The sequence below is a fragment of the Lissotriton vulgaris genome, chromosome 5 (assembly GCF_964263255.1).
Source record: "Lissotriton vulgaris chromosome 5, aLisVul1.2, whole genome shotgun sequence".
Classification (NCBI taxonomy): Eukaryota; Metazoa; Chordata; class Amphibia; order Caudata; family Salamandridae; genus Lissotriton; species Lissotriton vulgaris.
The window spans coordinates 420,123,439-420,143,140 of NC_141693.1; the positions used below are offsets into that span (position 1 = coordinate 420,123,439).

At 43.0% G+C, this 19,702-nt stretch overlaps 1 protein-coding gene across 2 annotated transcripts in view; it reads left to right on the forward strand.

The window, feature by feature from the left end:
* Positions 1–19,702, forward strand: part of WDFY4 (WDFY family member 4) — an 856,906-nt gene that overhangs the window by 134,460 nt on the left and 702,744 nt on the right. For both annotated transcript variants that reach the window (XM_086921796.1, XM_086921797.1), the window contains one exon: positions 17,703–18,127. In XM_086921796.1, coding sequence (XP_086777922.1) covers positions 17,744–18,127 — 384 coding nt within the window. In that variant the 5' untranslated portion in view covers positions 17,703–17,743. The remainder of the gene's footprint in view (positions 1–17,702; positions 18,128–19,702) is intronic.

A 19,702-nucleotide genomic window follows, 5' to 3' on the forward strand; every position in this document is an offset into this window, starting at 1 on the left:
CAGTATGGGTGAAGGGAATGTTGTATGGTGTGATGAATGGGGAACTACAACCAGGTAGTGAAAACTGTTTAATAGTGCAGGGAATGAAAGAAGGCTGCCCTCCTCAAACAGGTCTCCCAACGACGTGAGACTGGAATTATGCCAGTGTTAGCCTACTTTGCGTGAGTGGGCTCTGTGACATGGTTGACTCAGGAGGGGCATCACCAGAGCATAGGGCGTAATTTGTTTGGTAAGGCACTAAGGTCTGAAGTAACACCATAGGGCAAATCGGAGACGACTGAGACATCACAGGGCCACCGAACTCTTGTAATCAGCAGACTATTCCATTCATTTTGTCGAAGTGGATTGAGTTGTCGTGCATGTCTTTTCGAGGGACAAACCAATGAGCTAAGAGTGAGGTGTCCCATCTGATATGAAGAGCACCACAAATATTACCTGAATCCTTCTCCTCCAGCCTTGAGTGTGAGATGTTTCCAGCCTCAGTGATGAAATCTCTTTTCAGGACATGCTGCAGCACATCTCAAAACCCTGATCTGTTTGATTGACACATAGCTCTGGGAGCAGGAAGGCGACCACATTGCACCCACACCTGAAGATGACCGCGCTCTTCGGCTTGGGACATTGTCCTTTGACTGCATTGCTTTTAGAACAATGGCCAGCAAACACATGGTAATCTGTCAAAAAGTAACCCAAGGAGGCTAGGACAGCGCCTTCATCCAAATTTCTATTGAAAAGCTACTCGTAATAATCGGAGAAATGACTGAAATTAGTTTTTCATTAAATCAAGAATTCAAAGTGGCAGAGATTTCTAACGGCTGCAGTCTGCTTGAGGATCCGTAGCTTTAGATCTCGATGACACCCAGAGAAATTCATTCTACACTTCTTGTCTGTATGATAAACAGAATAATTCGCTCCACACTTCTTGAACACATCCAAACAATCTTTTCTTTGCAGTTAAAGCCACTATTACAAGCTAGCCTCTCCTCAGCTCATTCATACTTTGTTTACTTGCTGGGCTATTGAGAAGAGATTTAGGGTGTCACTAATGGTTCGGCGGACAGGGGTGGTACAAGTTCTAATCCATTTACCCAGCTGCAGCTCATCCACCAAATTTACATTTAACTGCTGGTTTGTGGTAATTTTTTAACTAATGTATATCTGCTGGGTAGACGAGGAATCAATCAATTTTTGGAAGATATCCTGTTACTGCCCGCCTCTTAATGTGGCCCATATACCTTTCAAAGACTACTAAAAGTTTCAGTTCTCCTCTTTTTATATTGTTGTCTAATGCTGGATATTGATCCCTAATTTAGAGGATTTGTTTCCTTTTGAAAAAAGTAATTTTTTTAAATCTACATTTTTCTGACCTATCCATGATATTTATTTAGCTCACTTTTCCTATTTTCATATCTATATCACTATGGTTTTAGGTTCTTTATCTTCTGACTGTGTTGCATGGTGTTTGTTGATCTCTGCATCATCTGCCACGAGTTTAGCCCATGCTACTTGAGTTGCGAGCCAATGCCATTCTATAGAGCGTTTAGCATATTTCTGGGTGTGAAGAGGTGGTGGTGGTGGTGGTGTTATGCTATTTTTGAAGTCAAAGCATTTTCAAGCCTAAGTTCCCTTTCCATCTGTGCGCTGCCTCTGACATCCTTCAGCACAACAAAGACTGTTTTTGAGGCTTCATCCGGCACGTTACTATAAGTGACTGAGGAGTAAGGATTTGGAGAAGGCCATGCAGACCTGGGTAATGGGGTTACTTCCTTTATACAAACATTTTAAAGTGTTTTGCCAACTGTACAATGATAAAGCATAAATCTGTTTTAGAGGATAGTGTTCACTGATGGAGCAGCTTTATAAGACCTGTATGTTGGAATGTCTCAGATGGAAAAATATGCTAAAGAGCATCAGTGGCGGCTCCTCCACAATGGCGGAGGAGCATCGCCATACTGCCTGCTCTGAGCCAGTGCTGTAGGGAGGGGTGGGCCAAGGCATGGCAGGGGGAAGAGGAGTGCTATCTGCACTCCCTAAGTGCACATATGTGTTTTGTCCGGCCATCTCAGGCTGACCAAAACACACATGCACACTTACGTTTCTCCTGCCCGGCTGCATAGAGCAGCCAGCTGGAGAAACCCCACAGACTTCCTGACCTGAGCGGAGCATCTTTTTACACCACTCAGGCAAATCCCTGCACTGCTCTGCAGCACAGTGATTGGGTGGGAGTGTGTCCCAGGGGCTGCCGGGACCAGGAAGAGGAGAGGAGATGGAGGAGGCAGCTTCAGGTAAGTTATTTTATTTAAATGAATATATTATTACTAATTCCACCTGCGTGACGTGAACCCTCCATGGTCCCTCCACCCACCCCACCATGCTTTGTTAGTGGTGGCCCCCACTGGCATGAATGCTCGAAATGTTGAATTAATATACACTGGACAATTGCCACTAATGTAAGCTGGATTTTATGTGCATTTCCTGGTCTCTAAATCTATTAATACACAGATTTCCAGTAATTCCCGTTTTATATTTTTTCACACCCTAAAGATAATCTTTTCTAAGGCCCTGGTGCAAAAAACACAGATTCTGTATGCAATTCGTCACTTTCCAAGGTGCCACTTCAAATTTGAGGTACATACGGCCCATTGTAGGTAACACACCCCAAGATATTGAAATGCATTGACTCAATCAAACAATCCATCATGCAGGATTTGTAAAGCATGGCTAATCTCCCGTGAGGGTTTTGAGGCACTGAGGGTTTTGCTGCTTCAAATGGGTTTAGTTGAACAGCCAGGTCTTGAGTGCCCTCTGGAATTCTAGGAGAGCGGTGGAGTGCCAGAGGTGCAGTGGGGAGGCCGTCCCAGGACTTAGCAGTGAGGTAGGAAAAGAAGCGTCCTCCACTGTTGCTTGGGCGGATGCGGTTGGGGTGAGCGAGGAAGAGGGATAAAGTTGTGATAAGCCTGATTCTTTACTGCCCTCTTGTATATTAAGGGCCTAAGTATCCCTGCACATAATGCTGTGACTGTAAAATTGTTCTGAGTTATATCCTCAATCTAAGTACATGCATAAACATATGTTAATTGACTATGAATCGGGCTGATATTATGAGATATATCAGAAAACAGTTGAACAGGCTTTCTTTAACAGTCAACCAATGTCTTTGATGACAATTATATGCCTGGCTGAACAAAATGTCTCAGTCTTTAAGAGTTCAGTATCTCTAAGCACCAAAAATCGAAAAAGTATATATTTTTCATTTAAATAAGTATTAATGCTTTCCTGGCAAACACATATCTGGTGCCAGACCTGATCCTTTGTTTCCGTTGTAAGATTACTTGCTGATGTATTACCACCAATTGATCAATTTCAGAAAAAAAGCTCCCCTCCTGTTGCCTTACTCCAGAACATTTATTATGTATAAGTCTGTGGAAAAAAACACAGTTAATAGTGGTGGAAATTGGTTCTTGTGCCAGACACGCATCCTTCTGTAACCCAACAGTATTTCTGTACGAGAGGAGCTTTCTCCTCCCACCACACAACCTTATGATCCTGGCCTCAATGGAATTAGATCTTCTTGACTCTCACCTTGTCTACAGACTCTCTCAGTGGACATATGGGCCACCTCAAACGCACAGTGTTTGTTGGACATCGTCTTAGTAAATCTACATCTTCCCTGCCCCCAACCCGATTCAATCTTAACTGTCAGTCTCAACATAAAAGAAGTATGTGACGTCATAGGCTCCAGAAACATGCACTCAAACACCCTAAGTGGCAAAATGTCTACTTTACAGAAATATCTCAAGTCCCTGGAATCCAATGAAACCTTTCCATATTACCCTCTTGTTGAAAAAGCTTCACTGGCTTCCGGTGGAACAGCGTTCCATTTTTAAAACGGGCTGTATCATTTTTAAATCTCTGCATGGCAAAAGTCCTGCTTTCACCTCATTAAGAATAAAAAAACACACTCCCAATCACAACCTTAGGTCGACCCATAAGAACCTCATCATAACCCCCTCATTTAAAAAGAAGATACTTGGAAGTTGCAGATTTTCTGTTCTTGCTCCACGCATCTGGAACTCCATTCCACCTGAGTTTAGATCTACACCCAATTATATGAGATTCTGGAAGCTTTTGTAGACTTGACTCTTCAAGCAAGCTTCTAACTAAGTTCTTGCTTGCAGTGCTTTGCCTATGTTACACAGTGCCAAGAAACCTGACCAGTGATCGAACGCCATATAAAATTCTGTAACCTAGCATCTCCCTACGGGTATTTCGGCATGCACCTGAGCTCACTATCAAGCCTTTGCCCACAAATACCTGGGAACTGTTTGGAAATGAACATTTTCAATATTTTGGAATGGTTGTAGAGAGATATTTATTTGTGTTCAATATGTGGGAAGTCTATATTTTTGAGTTTATTTGTCAAAGGCCTATTAATTTGCATTCCGTTTCCATACACAGACCAAGGTGAGAAGATTCCCTCTTTTCATTGGTAGGTTTCCTTTGTATCTTAATTGCAGTTGATCTATCCTGGGCCCAGTTAAGTTCAAGTGATGTCTATTTTCATAGAATGAACAAGTAAATTAAATATATTTAGAAATGTATTGGATCTATATTGCAGTCAGTTACCCACTCTTCCCAGTTCTGTCATTGACTAAATAACAAATACTTGAAATCCATGCATTAAATTAAACTAAACCAATAGATCGGTATAACGAGTACACTGTAACAGTTTCCACCCATTACGAATACAAAGCAATTGTCTATATTAAAAATCTTTAAAAAATATGTATGGAATAGAGTTTATGAACAATCCAAAATGTGCAAAAAATCTATGTGGAAAAAATCTACAGAAGCAATAACAACAAGCATTTGCAATGCAATAGGTCTTGCATTTCTGAGAGTTTGAGAATTTGGCATTGCAAATGACAATGTCTTTTATTTATGTATTGTTTTCAAAACAGATGAATAAAAGGCATTCTCATTTACAATGCCAATAGATTAAACTCTCGCAAATGCAAGACCTATTTCATTGCAAATGCGTGCTATAAAAATAAAAATAGAAAATTCGCTCAAGAGATTCCTGGCCACCAATTTCTGTACTGCTAATTAATTATGCAGATTCCAAATACAACGCCATGAGTCCTTGTACTGTACTTCAATATTTGTGTTAATTCAACCTAATTTGTAATAACAATTCGTCTTTCAAAGTGCATAAGAGGAATACACATTTCATTCATTGTAATAGCATTTCAAAACTTTTCAAAGAATATTATAAAAACATATAATAATGAATTCATTAGAAAAAACATTCAAGGAACAAACATTGCACTTATATCATGTGACTACACCAGTCATTAAATCGATGATGTCTGCCAGAGCCATTCTAAAATAGTTACAAAAGTCAGCTTCAACAGGAAGCTCTAATAGATAAAGTAAAGCAGGTGCTGCTCAAATTCAGTTACACAATCATTAATCACCCCAAACTTGGGGTGATTAATGATTGTGTAACTTAATTTGACCTTCAACTGGAGCACCTGCTTTACTTTATCTATTAGTGCTTCCTGTTGAAGCTATTTCTAGCTATTTTAGAATGGCGCTGGCAGCTTGCCGGCACCATTCTAAGTGGGGCTGAGGGCAGAAGGGCACAAAAGTGGGACAGAGGGCAGAAGGGGACAAAAAATGAGTGGGGCAGAGGGCAGAAGGGCACAGAAACAAGTGGTACAGAGGGCAGATGGGCATAAAAAACGAGAGGGTGGCAGTGATTAAGCAGGCAAAAAAAAAAACCCGCGAAATTGCAAAGCGCCTCGCAAACACCCGCGAACACGCAAAGCGCCTTGCGAACACGCAAAAATAAAAAAATCCGCAAATTTGCGCGAATTTTGCGAATTGCCAATTCGCAAATCCGCAAATTCGCAAATTGCCAATTCGCAAAATTCACCCATGCTTAATTACTGCCCTTACTATAAAACATGCACAGGTAGTAGGATACGTAGGCAAGGTGATAAAGAAAGTTGAAATAGGATAAACAGAAGATACAAGTATTATGAGACTGAAAAATTTAAAAACTCTTCTAGTTGTATGTTTTATGGATTTAATATCAGCTTTGATTTCAAACATTGGAGTTAATACCCAATCCTGTTTGCAGTGGCATCTGTGAACGTATGTTCTCTCAGAGGGGATGCTTTTGGAATAAAAGATTCAGCACTTCATATCTCACCGCTCTAAACAACCAAATTGACTTTAATTTTCGTTATATATAATTGAAACTATATTAAAGATTGAAATCAGATTGTTCCGAGTACAGATAAAGATACACAAATAACTGAACATACTCTGATTAGTGACTGACACAAATGGTGGAGGAATGACTACATCGTGGTTGGTGTCTGGTTGTTCCAAGGATTCATATGAGGAATAGGAGTCTTATATCAGAAGTGCATATGTGAGTTTATTTTATTCAATATTTGAAGGGTTATTCTTTGCTACTATTTTTGTTAACACCTATGTTTAGATATTGAATGGAATACTGATGCTCCTGAAGAAGTACCTTTTTACAAGAAATGCATTTAGCTTAGAAATAGCAGTTATTTGTGAGGAACTTAATATAAAATACATTTCTGAAGGAATTGTAAATAATATATAAACTAAAGACTATTTTTCAATACAACTTGTTTTTGAGTAATATAGTTGATATTTTTGAGACAACTGTTTAACACTCAACATATGCACTATTGATCACTGGCAATTGGTCCATGGCAACTTTCATTGATGAACTTTACCTAAAGCATATCGAATGTGGGCAATATTATTATCATCGGTTTCCCTGCAACACCTTGTCAGCAGAAGTAAGTGTCCCAGCAAACGTGATATTCACTTACTAAGAGAGATCTTAGATAGTCTAATTCCTCACCCAATTCAGTTAAATAGAGGAAAATGACTAACCATTTCACGATAGGTTATAAATAACTATTAATTAATGCCACTGTCGAAACCTTGGGCCTGATTTAGAGTTTGGCAGACACTGTACATGGTCACAAACTCTCAGTCACCCAGCCCTATTCTTGTAGACCATTAGCTTTCTGTCATCAATACCATTGTTGGCGCAGCCTTTGAAAAGCTTACTCCAACAGCCTGATGGAGTACTGGTCCTTAAAGTAAATGCATTACCCCACCCATCTTATTTTGTCCATCGTTGCTGGTGAAAACCTAGTGGTGATAAACAGAAAAATGTAAATAATTACCCCCACACCTAAGGAAAAAACTTCCAGGGGATTTTGGGTCATTACATATTTGTTTTTCAAAAACAAACTGCCACTTTGATGGCCCTCAAAACTGAAGGCAGCTGTTCACCAAACTTTTGATACCTTCGGCTCCTCTAAGGGCACTAAGAGATAAGCACTGATCTGATGGTTTCCGTTCATCGTTTTGGAGGACGTAATCAGGCCCATCATTAGAAGGGCTCTTGTGTCTCTTCACAGCATCATCCATGTCTCACTGGGGGTCCATCTGTGGGACTCTGTTTTGCTCATTGAGAGTGCTGGGCCTTACCTACGTTCTCATGAGGTAGACTGCCAAGTTAGCCACTATTTCCCAAGCCATTAGATATTGAGCTGATGAGTTATAATAGAGGGAAAAGTGTTGCACATGTTCACTTACCTGGATAGCCACTGTCAAAGAGCAATATTTTCCATTAAAACATTAGGCATTAGATTTTACCGGGTGCATTCCAGCACACTGTAAAGCTTAAAGCCGCAGGATACACTACTCCGCATGACCTGCATTATGGACATTAACAAAATACTTCTTGACCCCCAGGATTTCATTGGGCTTGCCCCTCCCATCACCCTCACAATTATAAGAAATGAACTGAAATACTCCACCAAACCTCTCTTAATGTGTAATAACTGACACTTACTCACATCATTGACCATACATTTATAAAAAAAATAGTAAACTCACCGGAGCACACGGGCAGCCAACTCAATCTGAGTCGGACCAACCTCGCTCCCGTGACAGCACACCTGCAGCTACAAACTCCAAAGATTCTCCAAAATAGAGGCTGCGCTTAGAGTAACAATTTTACGATTGTTCCTGACTACATAATGATAATAATAATAGACAGTTTATAAAGTGCCTGGTAACACCTTCCCGGTGTGTCCCCGCGCTAGTAAGGAAGAGCTAGACACTTTAGCATAGACTGCCCGCCCCGACGTGCCCCTATAGCCTATACAGATGAGTTTTCAGTAATGCGCTAAACTTGACTTCTGCGCTCTCTAGTCTCATCTCCAGAGGGAGCTTATTCCAGCTCCGGGCAGCTATTACACTAAAGGAGCGCCCTCCCATTCTTGATTTATTAGCCCGCGGGACCACCAACTGACCCGAGCCTCCCGAGCAAAGAGCCCTCGAGGGTTCATATCTGCACACTAGGTTATCCAAATAAGAAGGGGCCCTCTTCCATACAATACGATAGCATATCGGAAGGCATTTATATTGGACTCTTTTCTTAACCGGCAGCCAGTGCAGGGTGTCCAGAGCCAGACTGGAGGCTGCTCTCCTAGGTCGTCTCAGAACCAGACGTGCGGCCGAATTTTGTAGGACTTGTAATCGCCCCAAACTTTTCTCGGTGGCCCCCAGGAATAGCACATTCCCATAGTCCATCCGGGAAACAACCAGCGCCTGAATCAAGGTCCGTCTGGCTGGCAGGGGGAGTAGGTCCAGCGTTTTATTTAGTGTTTTCAGAACACCAAAGCATTTACCGACTAGTCGTCGGATATGTCCCTCATAAGACAGGGTGGGATTAACCCACACCCCTAGGTTTTTTGCTTCCTCACATGGTACCGGGGTGGGACCCAGACATGGCGGCCACCACTCTGATGACCAACTAAGACTATCTCCACCCACTATCAACACCTCCGTTTTAGAGCCATTCAATTTTAAGCAGTGGGAGTCCATCCAATTGGCCAGAGGCTGCATACAGGCCTTAAAATTGGATGCTGTCATTGCAGGGGCTTGGGACAGAGATAACAGCAGTTGGGTGTCGTCGGCGTATGATACTAATTCCACTCCATACGCCTGAACGATCCCGGCCAGGGGGGCCATATATAGGTTAAATAAGGTGGGGCTCAGGGCAGAGCCCTGAGGCACCCCCTGGTCCATTGCCATTTCAGAAGAGCGGGCAGACCCCAGTTGGACTTGGAAGAAACGGCCCGTGAGGAATGACTTTAGCCATCCCAAGGCAGCCCCGGTTACACCACCATTGCTAAGACACTGCAGCAAGATGGAGTGTGCTACAGTGTCAAAAGCGGCACTGAGATCAAGCATCACCAGTGCCATGGTGTGCCCAGCATCCGCTCCCTGTCTCAACGTTTCAGTGGCTCTCAGAAGGGCTGTCTCCGTCGAGAAGCCTGCCCGGAAGCCCGACTGAGAGGAGTGAAGAATCTCAGCCCTCTCCAGGTGATCCACCAGTTGACGATTTACGACCTTCTCTGCCACTTTGGCCGAATAAGGAAGCAGAGATATAGGTCTCAGATTTTCAAGAACCTCCATACCCACATTCGGCTTTTTCCTGATTGGCAGGACAATAGCCTTCTTCTAGTTTGCCGGGAGAGTTTGGGGGGTGAAAGAAACGTGAAGCACCTGCCTAAGCAGGGGTTCAAGTACCTCCAAACCCTCAGCCAGCACCCTGGGAGGCGCAGGGAGCCTGATTTTACACTGCGGCAGATCCTGTGAAGGTCTTCCGACGGGGGGATACCGAAGTGCTCCAATCTCACCGTCAACCCTCCCCGCCTTCAATATTTGATGGCTATCATTAGTGTACCACACTTGGATTGCCAGTTGGGATATATATTGATGAACAGTTCCCCAAAGACGCTGATTATATGACGACTTTCCAATCCATTTAGAATACATTTGGAGCACATAGAGCCCTTCTTTCCATTTACAACTGATGCTGACAGAGTGTAGCAAGCCAAAGGAGCATCAGGCACTAAAAAGACATTACTCTCATCCATCCATCTGGTGGTTTCCTGATGAAGGCATTATGCTGTAGCGCTTGTAGAAAACCGCAGATTTACAGAACCCCATTCTTTGTCCACAAATATGTATAGATTCCTGCTGTATCATTTAATCAAAAAAATTGTTTCATTTTGTGATTTAGATATTTATTATAATAACAGTATTCACTTTTGTAACATATAGGTAATGAGAGAAATAAGAAATGGACATATGTTTCAGTTTGTATGAGCATTTGACTGTCTGATGATTGTCATGTATGTTACTTATATATTTTATATTTTTTCTGTTTACAATCATTTCCAATGACATAGTGATATTTCTATCTATAAAAATTAAATGATATTTTCCATTTTTGTTTCAACAAGACTGTTTGTACCCTTTACTGTGCCCTCCACCCCATTTTATAATTACTTGTCCAAGATCTTTTTTTATTAATTCACTGATATGGACTCTACCTTGGGCCAGTCACCGTGCTACAGGTAACCCCTTCTTTCACTAAAATATAATAACTCGCTCATACGACGGACCATAAACATTTGAGGAGGTATCCTTGTTTTGAGTTGCATCTCTCCACTGAACCCCAGTAACTTTAGGTACAATCATGGCTACCTGTCTGTAAGGTACATTACTTCTGCTTGTTCTCTCAGAGGCACTAATTCTGCTGACATTGTGTGCTCTATTCATGCTAAGAAAAGTAACACGTTTTGGCGAAGCCATTTGGTCTGTCTTTAATGTGCGAAGACAGTCAGCATGCCTTCATTAGAGCAAGAGACACAGGAAAGAGCTTCAGGGCCAGGAGAGAGGGCTATAGTTGTAAATTAGTCCTTCTTGCAGTTCAATGCAAGCACTCAAGTGGAGGCGGAAGGATACAATCAGTAGCATAAGGAGAGAGATGAATACTTCTTTGGGTGAACTAAGAAGTGATTGACAAAGTCTCAATCCAATAGCTCAAAGAGGTTTATTGAAGAAACCAAATAGTTGAAAGGGATGATGTTTAAGCCCACTCTAAGCATAGTCTTATCTACAGGTCTGTTTAACAGCTACTCTGTCCTAGACCTAAAATGAGTGGTTCACATATACGTGCCAGATTCATACATTTTCAACCCAAAAGTAGTGACATTCTCTTGGAAATTCGAGACTTAAACATTTGCGTGGTGAACGAAAGAGATGCAAGTTGGTAGGTATCAAGTTATGATCCTAGTACCTGCCCAGTTCCCACCCACTCCATTGTGGATGCATTGAATGGGGTGTGTTTACAAGCATTTGAATGATGAATTACCATCTGTTGCGTGGCGTGCCATCATGTTGGAGGCAGGAGAACAAAGAAAATGCCAGTTTCATTAGTAAGGTGATAGCTCGGCTGTGCAGATCTGTTTTTATACATGTCTTCATTGAAATTGTCATTATACATGAAAAAGAACTGTAATGAGATACTAAGTACTCCACAAAGTATTCCATTCTAACATAAACATGAGTTTTGCAGTTCTGAATGGTTAAGGGGGTGGGGTGGGTGGGTGGGGGCGTACCAATATCAATGTCAACCTACTGACTGCACAGCCCCTTCACAAGTTTAATTAACCCACAAAACCAGTAGCGGCCGGCATGGTTTGCGGGTGGCAGGACGGGCGCAGAGGGTGGAGGGAGGGGGTAGGGGGTTAGGGATCAGAATTTAAAATAAAAAAACTTAACTTGAGGCCGGGTTCTGAGTCTTCTCTGCTCCTGCTCTCCTACCTCCGTCTCTGACAGGATCAGGAACCAGGCAGCCAGGGTCCCTCCGCTAAGCCAATCAAAATGCTGTAATACAGCGTTGTGATTGTTCTGAGCGCTGTGACATGGGGCTCAGCCAGGGGCTGTATGTGTTGAATTGAATTATGGGTCGGCATATTCTCCATGCAGGCTGTAATGCAGCCTGCATGGAGAAGGGGAAAGTTTGCATGACTGGTTTGGGCGGCCCAAGAGGGCGTAACAAACAGTCACTGTGCACTTAGGAGAGGGCAAACCACTCCTCCCCTGCCCTACTCCGAGAGCAGAGCAGCCCCGCCCACTCACCCGCCCGCAAAGCAGCAGGAAGCAGCCTTCGATGATAATAAAGCAAAGTTATTATCATTTTATGTTTCTACTTGGCACTGCTTAAAAGCAGTGGGGCGTCGCTCCTCCGCCATAGCGGAGGAGCTGGCCCTGCCCAAAACACTCTACACTATGCGCAATGCCCATTTCCACCCTGCACACTCTTCCACGGCACTCCCCACACAATACAGCCCATGCAGTGAAAACAGTTCAGATGAGTGTACGTCATGGAATGTAATGCTAGTTCTTGTAAAATGGGTTTGTTTGCTAAAAGTGAAAAGATTTCATTTGCAGAAATGCTGATTTTTGCCCTTCAGGTGCTCTTTAGGAGATAAAACGAGCGTGTTTACACACATTTTCAAGCTGATATCTAGGTAACAAATCAATATAATTTGAGATCAGTTAATATTGTTTTTATGACAATATTTCATTTGGTACACCAGGGTTTTTCCTCGCTGTTATTGTGGTAATTTCATGGCGCCTGTTGTGTCATTTCAGGATCTCTATTGCTAACTTGTTACTATTCCAATCTTTGTTGCTTTTTCCTGTAAGATCTGCTATTTGAGAACTGAGCCTTTGAGATAAAAGCTTGTAACTCAAGGGATAGTTTTTGACACTACCTGGACAGGTGTGTAGTGACCTTAATGCTATGGAGAGCTCCATCGAAGGTAATGTGTCCCAAACACAAACACCAACAGATGCAGCAGTCTTGGCTTTGGCCTTATGAGAAAGTTCCTGTTGCCACTGGTAGTGGAGCCGAGGCTTGTATGAGGACACCCCGCGATGCAGCGACAGCAAAATGTATGGAATGACACAAGTGAGACAGAGATTAGTAGGCATGAGTTCAAGGGACAATGCTACTCATAGAGTTAAACCAACTTGTTAATAATGTCTTGGACCTGAAAGAAATGCATCCAATCGAAAGGTCAGAGTACAAGTTCTAGGAAATTAGTTGGGGGAGCTAGAATCAGCTGTATTAATCCAAAAGAAAAGAGAACATATTAGAAAAGAAAATCAAAAATCAAAACGGCGCAGTGTTCAAGGTGGATGGTTAGTACAATACCAAGTTCTCCTGATCAGGTCACCATCTTGGATTGGGGTCTATAAATTGCAGTCAATTGAAGCTAAAGTCTTGGATAGGAGCAAATAACATGAGGGCTACTCATCCCATATGTACCAGCTTCTTCACATACTCCTGAAACCTTTGTGATGTCGATACAAATCTGAACTGTACTCAAACAGCAAGAGTTTTATCTTTCTTTTTTTATGAATCAGGCAAAAAATATTGAGTTTCTACATGGGAGGGCGGCAAAACAGACTGAGTGGATTATTCTTCCCCTGCTTCAAATGACTCTTGTGGATTGGTTAGGGGCTGTGTGGTGCCCCCCAAGAGATGGCCATCATGCTGCAAGTGGACATAGGTCCCTTGGGATCCCCAGTTCCATGATGGTATTGAAGAAACTCTTTAGTCCCCCTTCGCCCCCACACACACACTGCTCTGAGGGCTATCCATATTCTTGATTATCATTTGCTCTTGGCTATGAAAGGAAGATAGCTTGTTTGAAGGTTACGCCTCTAGAAAAAGAGTATAAAAGCCGACCACAGGTGTTACTGAGCGGTGCCTGTGACAGGAGATTTTCTGGGCCACACAACCAGTCTCCTACAATGAGTGATAGAGCACTGCACTTTGTGACACCTCATTCAAGTTTTTACCCCTTGCACTGTCCATGTCTGGGATTTCCATAGAACTCGTAAATATACAAAAAAGTGATGGATGGAATGCTTGAATTAATCGTACCCACTAATTGTTCGCACCCCACTCCATCGTTACATTGCACACCGTGCCACCTCAGTTTGGACCCACCCATAAGCAAATCAGTCTTGATCCTGCTCAAATGGGAACAGTACAACCCGAACTGCCAGGCCAGGTCCACCCTGAACTGGAACACAAGCAACCCAGGGCCAGTTTTGCCCTGTTAGGGGCTCATCTGCCAGGGGTAGCTTGGTTCAAGGGGCACAGTGTGCATGGGAGCCACGTCTGGCATACCCGTACCACTTGGGATAACACATTAAAGTATGCAAACAAATCACATTCAAATTCAGCAAGATTTATATTGAGTTGTGACTCATTAAATGTACACTGCTCTGTAGAAAATATGTACACAATCACCTGAAACGCACACTACATATGCTCAAAAGGACCAGCAGTGTCACAATCAGAGAAGAGCAGCCCAAGCAAATGTAATGGTATTGTTCCTTTTAAAGACAATTGACTCAATTCAAAACAAAGAAAAGTACAACTACATGCAGAGATTTACATCTCTGCTTGACGTACTTTAGTTTTCACTTTTGTTTATACTTCACAAACAAAGCTGCACCAACAGCCTTACTTATAGTTGACTGAAGTGAGGGGCAAGGGGAAAATATGAGAAAAGAAATGCAGTTGACTTTAATATTTTTCCAATACCTGCAGGGGGTATGAGACATGCCCTTCAAATGCGTAGAGTCTGCAGAAATTGTGAGGAAAATATGAGGAGAAAGTGGGGTTCTTCAAACCACAGTTTATTCGCATATTTCCCACTTCCTCTTATTTATGGGTAAAATATATCTTATGTGGTTTTCAGTAAATTTACAAACATACTTTTCCGTTTGCTTTAAGAGAGCGAGCTAGCGGCGTGACAGATTTCAGTGTTACTGCTTAAGGAATGCCACGCCTCCAGTCCAAAAAGGAGGCAAAACAAAAATAATCTTGCCCAAAAAAAAAGAATTACGTGGAGCTCTATACGGTGTTACCTTTATCTGCTCAAAATAGTAGACTAGAAAGTGAAGCGTGAGCTCCTCAACTGAGTGCACAAAAATTAAAAAAACTTTGGGCCCGATTCACAGAACTAACTTAAGACAAAAATCCTAAACTTACTACCATTTTGGTATTCACAGAAGGCACTTACTCATTCTGGTATTCACAGAAGTCCTTTAGGAGTCCTAAAGTTAGGAGTCCTAACTTTACTTCTCCTAAACTGAGAACATCCTAACTTTAAGACTTTCGGTATTCACGGAAGGCATTTAGGAGCCCTAAAGTTACTCTGAAATGCCTTTTGTGAATACCGAAAGTCTTAAAGATAGGACTTTTCTCAGTTTAGGAGTAGTAAAGTTAGGACTCCTAACTTTAGGACTACTAAATGACTTCTGTGAATACCGAAATGAGTAAGTGCCTTCTGTGAATACCAAAATGAGGAAGTGCCTTCTGTGAATACCAAAATGATTGTAAGTTTAGAATTTTGCCTTAAGTTAGTTCTGTGAATCGGGCCCATGGATTGGAGCATGAACAAAACGCAGTCTGCCGACTGGGCAGACTGCCAACCAAAACCGGCTCTGGCAAAGTGCTCGGCCGGACCCCTGGGGGTGCGACCGAGCTCTTTGCCGGGGCCGGTTTTCGGCCGATTTTGTTACTGGGCCAATTTTGCCGCTATGCTGCAAAAACAGCCCTGTAACAAAAAACGTCCCCCAGGGCCCAAAACCGACCCCCACCCTTGCGGTGCACTGGGGTATTGCCTGGTGCCCGCAACGGCCAGTCCGGGCCTGGCATTCAGGTGTGGCTGCCAGTCACACAAGAAAACTGCATCTTTGTAGAAAGATGCAGTGTGCTACAAATAGTGTGGAAACCCATTATCCACTCAGGCGGAACCATTAAATCTGGATGAGTGAATAATATGCGGGAGAAAACTGAGCTTGATGAGAATAAAGCACAAATGAGGTGTGGTTTCCAGGTATACCATTGGGAATGGCATGTGAGACATCCAACCTGTTCCAGTCCCTCCTGCACAGAAATCTAGCTAGCATAGATCTCAGAACTGGGAGAATGGAGCCTGCTGTGAAAAAGCAAAGTTTCCCTTTTCTCGCGAAGTGGAAAACTGTTTTGTCAGTGGCGAAAACCTTTCCTCTGCCCCCTCTCCCAACATATCTGTGGATGATTCTCCTTCCCATTTAGGAAGAGGAGTACATTTCCAACCATTTTCAGGGTGGGAAAGGGTTGGGTCAGAATCTGGGAATGCCCACAAACCTACAAGTTCATTCCTTACAAGGCTAACCACACCTTTTAACAACCACTTCCCGCCCTTTCGATGGGGTTTACCACTGTGGATTTCTCTGCAAACTTAGCTGAGAAATAGGCAGTAATAAATCAATGTATGCCTATCAGGGATTCTTTTGTTAATACCAGGGGGTACACATGGAGGTACTTTTGGCTGTAAACATACGATTATGGATGACAATACTTTTCTGAAAATTGCCCAAATTATCCTACCGAAATGTGCCTATAGCTGCTGAAAAGTTCTAGCACTTTATGTTATTATCTTTACACTGAAATACGGCCTCCTGAAAAATGTTGGTGATGTCCATGAAAAGTACAGCAACCCTGAATTATTTGAATGTAATTTTGAAATGGCGGTATGTGATGGAGTCCTCGAGTCATTTTCACTCAGCCAACCAAGTGAGAATGACCCCATAACCTTGACTGGCATTTCCATCTTAAGGCGGTTCTAGTTGTCTGTCTTACAATGCCACCAGAAGGGATCCACAGACGGCTCACTTTTGCTGCAGCTGGGAGAGCTGCAAATACAACCTTGACTCTCGCGGGGGAGGGGGGGGGGAATCCTTGGAGGTACATGTTACCAATTCCAACTCAAAGAAACATTTAGACAGAGTCTAGAGGATGCTAATAATTATGAACCACAGGTCAGTCCATGACAGTATCTTCTAATCAGAAATACCTTTGCCTCTGAGAGGCAGGGCAATGTTCTGAGTGATTAAAACACAACCAGGCCCGGACTGGCCATAGCGGGCACCGGGCAATCCCCCAGAGCGCCGCAAGCGTGGGGGCCGGTTTTGAGCCCCTGGGGGGCCGATTTTGTTACAGGGCTGTTTTCCAGTGGGGAGGGGCGGCCTAGCACTTTGCCAGGGCCGGTTTTGGTTCCCAGTCCGGCCCTGAACACAACATGTCGACCAACAGTGTTTCAGCCAGCCATCCTCCCAGATATGGTTTATTTTGCCTCTCGCTGCCTTGCAATACCCAATCAGCTAATAGTCATAGCCATGCAGAATGCATCCATCCCATTGTAACCGGGCAGTCGACTTTGCACACTACACCTTGTACAACATTTGAAGCACCTGGTAGTGCTTGTCCCACCCTAATTTTGACTTTGCTGCCAAGTCATTCTTGGCAATTTCGCCGCTTGGTATAGCAGAGATGTTCTGGGAGGTCTGACGTCACAGGCTGCGTGTATTCAATGAGGTTGCCATCACAGGCCCTCTATGCTATGGATGGATGAACCACATTACAGGGTGCTGGTCTTTGGACCCCAGATGATGTGGGGCCACAATGGACCGCTTAAATTAGGACAAGGCAGAGAAAGCCCCTACAGACTTCGAAGCATAAGCGACATGTTCCTGGTGAGTTAAGTTGTCTCCATTTCTTCATCCACAATCTGTTTGAGAATACATCATGTTGAGGAATGAACAATGGCATCCCGTGCAATTTATGATATATCAGAATGAAGGTATTGAAGTAATGTGTTTTATTGGTTCCTTAATCTCCTGAATTTAATATGTTATATTCTGTTTAGCCCTGTAGCCCAACATGAAGATACACTGAGAAGACACTCAAATGGAACACAGGCCAATGATGGGCAAGGAAGAGGAAGTAGGACAGAAGAGCCACGAAATGAGGCCAGAGCCAAGCAAAAAAGAGGATGCAGAGGCAGGAAGCGAAAAAGGGCCGGAGTTGGACCAGGAAGAGGGAACAGACACGGACATGGAAGATGCGACTGGGATGAGCAAGGAAGAAGCACCAGGGTCAGACCAGAAGGAAGGGCCAGGAATAACCAAGGATGGAATGCGAAGGTCCATGCCCGCGTGGAAGTTGCAGCGCCCATTGGAGCTCTGGGAATTGCTCAGCAGCCAATTTCTGGAATACCAAGAGTCATGCCCATTTCTGATCCTGGAAGAACAACATCGGAAGCTCTGGGCTCTCAACTCTCTCTTCTTAAAGGTCTGTTGTTGCACTATTTTGTTGCACTGAGAGCTGGATTCTCCTAGATGTTCCAGATGTTTAACAAGGCCATTAGAAACATTGAAGAAAGGTCTGTTATCAGTTTAATAATGCCTTCTACCCTAAAAAGTTATTTTAAAATGCATCTTTTAGGTAGTGTGACTGATGCCCAGTCTAAGTAAGTCTCCTATTACCACCGTCTTTTTCTGTCCAATATGGTCTTACTTGATCCGTCTGATTCAGCAAAGAACCTCTATTTCACATCTCTCTCACCCCAATTTAGTTTATCTTTGTACTCCTGTATGCTCGCTCGCTAGTCATCTTTTCTACAATGTACATTTTTATTATGCTTCCTTTCTACTCAAATAAGACACTCATTGTCCATTTTTCTTAGTGCAGTAAGACTTTCCATTGTTCTTCCTTATCGTTCTTTCAAAGTCATAATTTTTGATTCACATCATCCCTATAAGACCCCCCATTCGTTTACCCCACCATCTTGAAGTGATCCTCCATTGCCCTACCTCATCATCACCCCACTGAAAGTACTTCCATTGTTCTCATCACCTCAACAACAGTATTAATTAGTATATTCCCACCTACCACCCCAACAGACCTTCAGTTGGCTTACCCTAACAATGCACCACAACCCCATTGCTGTCTTCTGTTACTTTCACCATAAATTCCTGTCCCCATTGCTCACTAATGTTTTCCCAAGAAGAACCTTATTGCTCCTGTGTATCAATTAAATGTTACCATTCATTACTGTCTCCTTTGAGCCTAATACTTCTCGCTATCAAGCTCACCCAAGGCCATTCATCTCTAAGGTATTGTCTCTAGTGGTGATGGAGAAGTTACTGGTGAAGAGTTGGTGTGGAGTCTTAATACTCAGAGCTGGACTGACTACCGGGCAGTTTGGAATGCTGCAGAGCTGGGGGCTGATTTCACTGCGGTGGGGGCTGATTTTGTTCTTGGAGACCTGCGTGTGCTTCGAAATAATTCATGCAAAACGAATATCGTTTAGCACATGTCGGTCTCCATGAACGAAATCACCCCCAACTCAGCAGCATTCCAAACTGCCCGGTAGCCAGCCTGGCCCTGTTTATACTCTTCTTTAAATGGTGTTGATTGCTATGCTTCAATTGTCTCTCCATTTCTAATTTGGATTAATATTTATAGTGTTCTGATTTTGGCATCCAACATGAATAACATGCTTGATTTAACTCTTGCTAAAATGGTGCATACTGTTTTGACACCCAGAGAACATACCTCACACACCAGACCCACGGCTCACCAAACGGGAAATGTCCTCTAGAATGAAGCCAGAATAACACTGATCCTTCACAGCGCCTGCAACAGAATGAATGAGTCTTTAGCACGCAATCATTCTGCACGCAAGTCGTTACAACGACTTGCTCAATGGTGGAGTGTTGTTGGAACTAAAGTCCAACATCTTCCCTACTGTTGCGCAGACTGGAGTTGGAATAGTAAATTAAACTGTTCCAATATCAAGCTTCCCGCTTAAGGCAAATCTTTAAAATGACTTGTGTGCAGATCAAATGTGTGCTAAAGACTCAT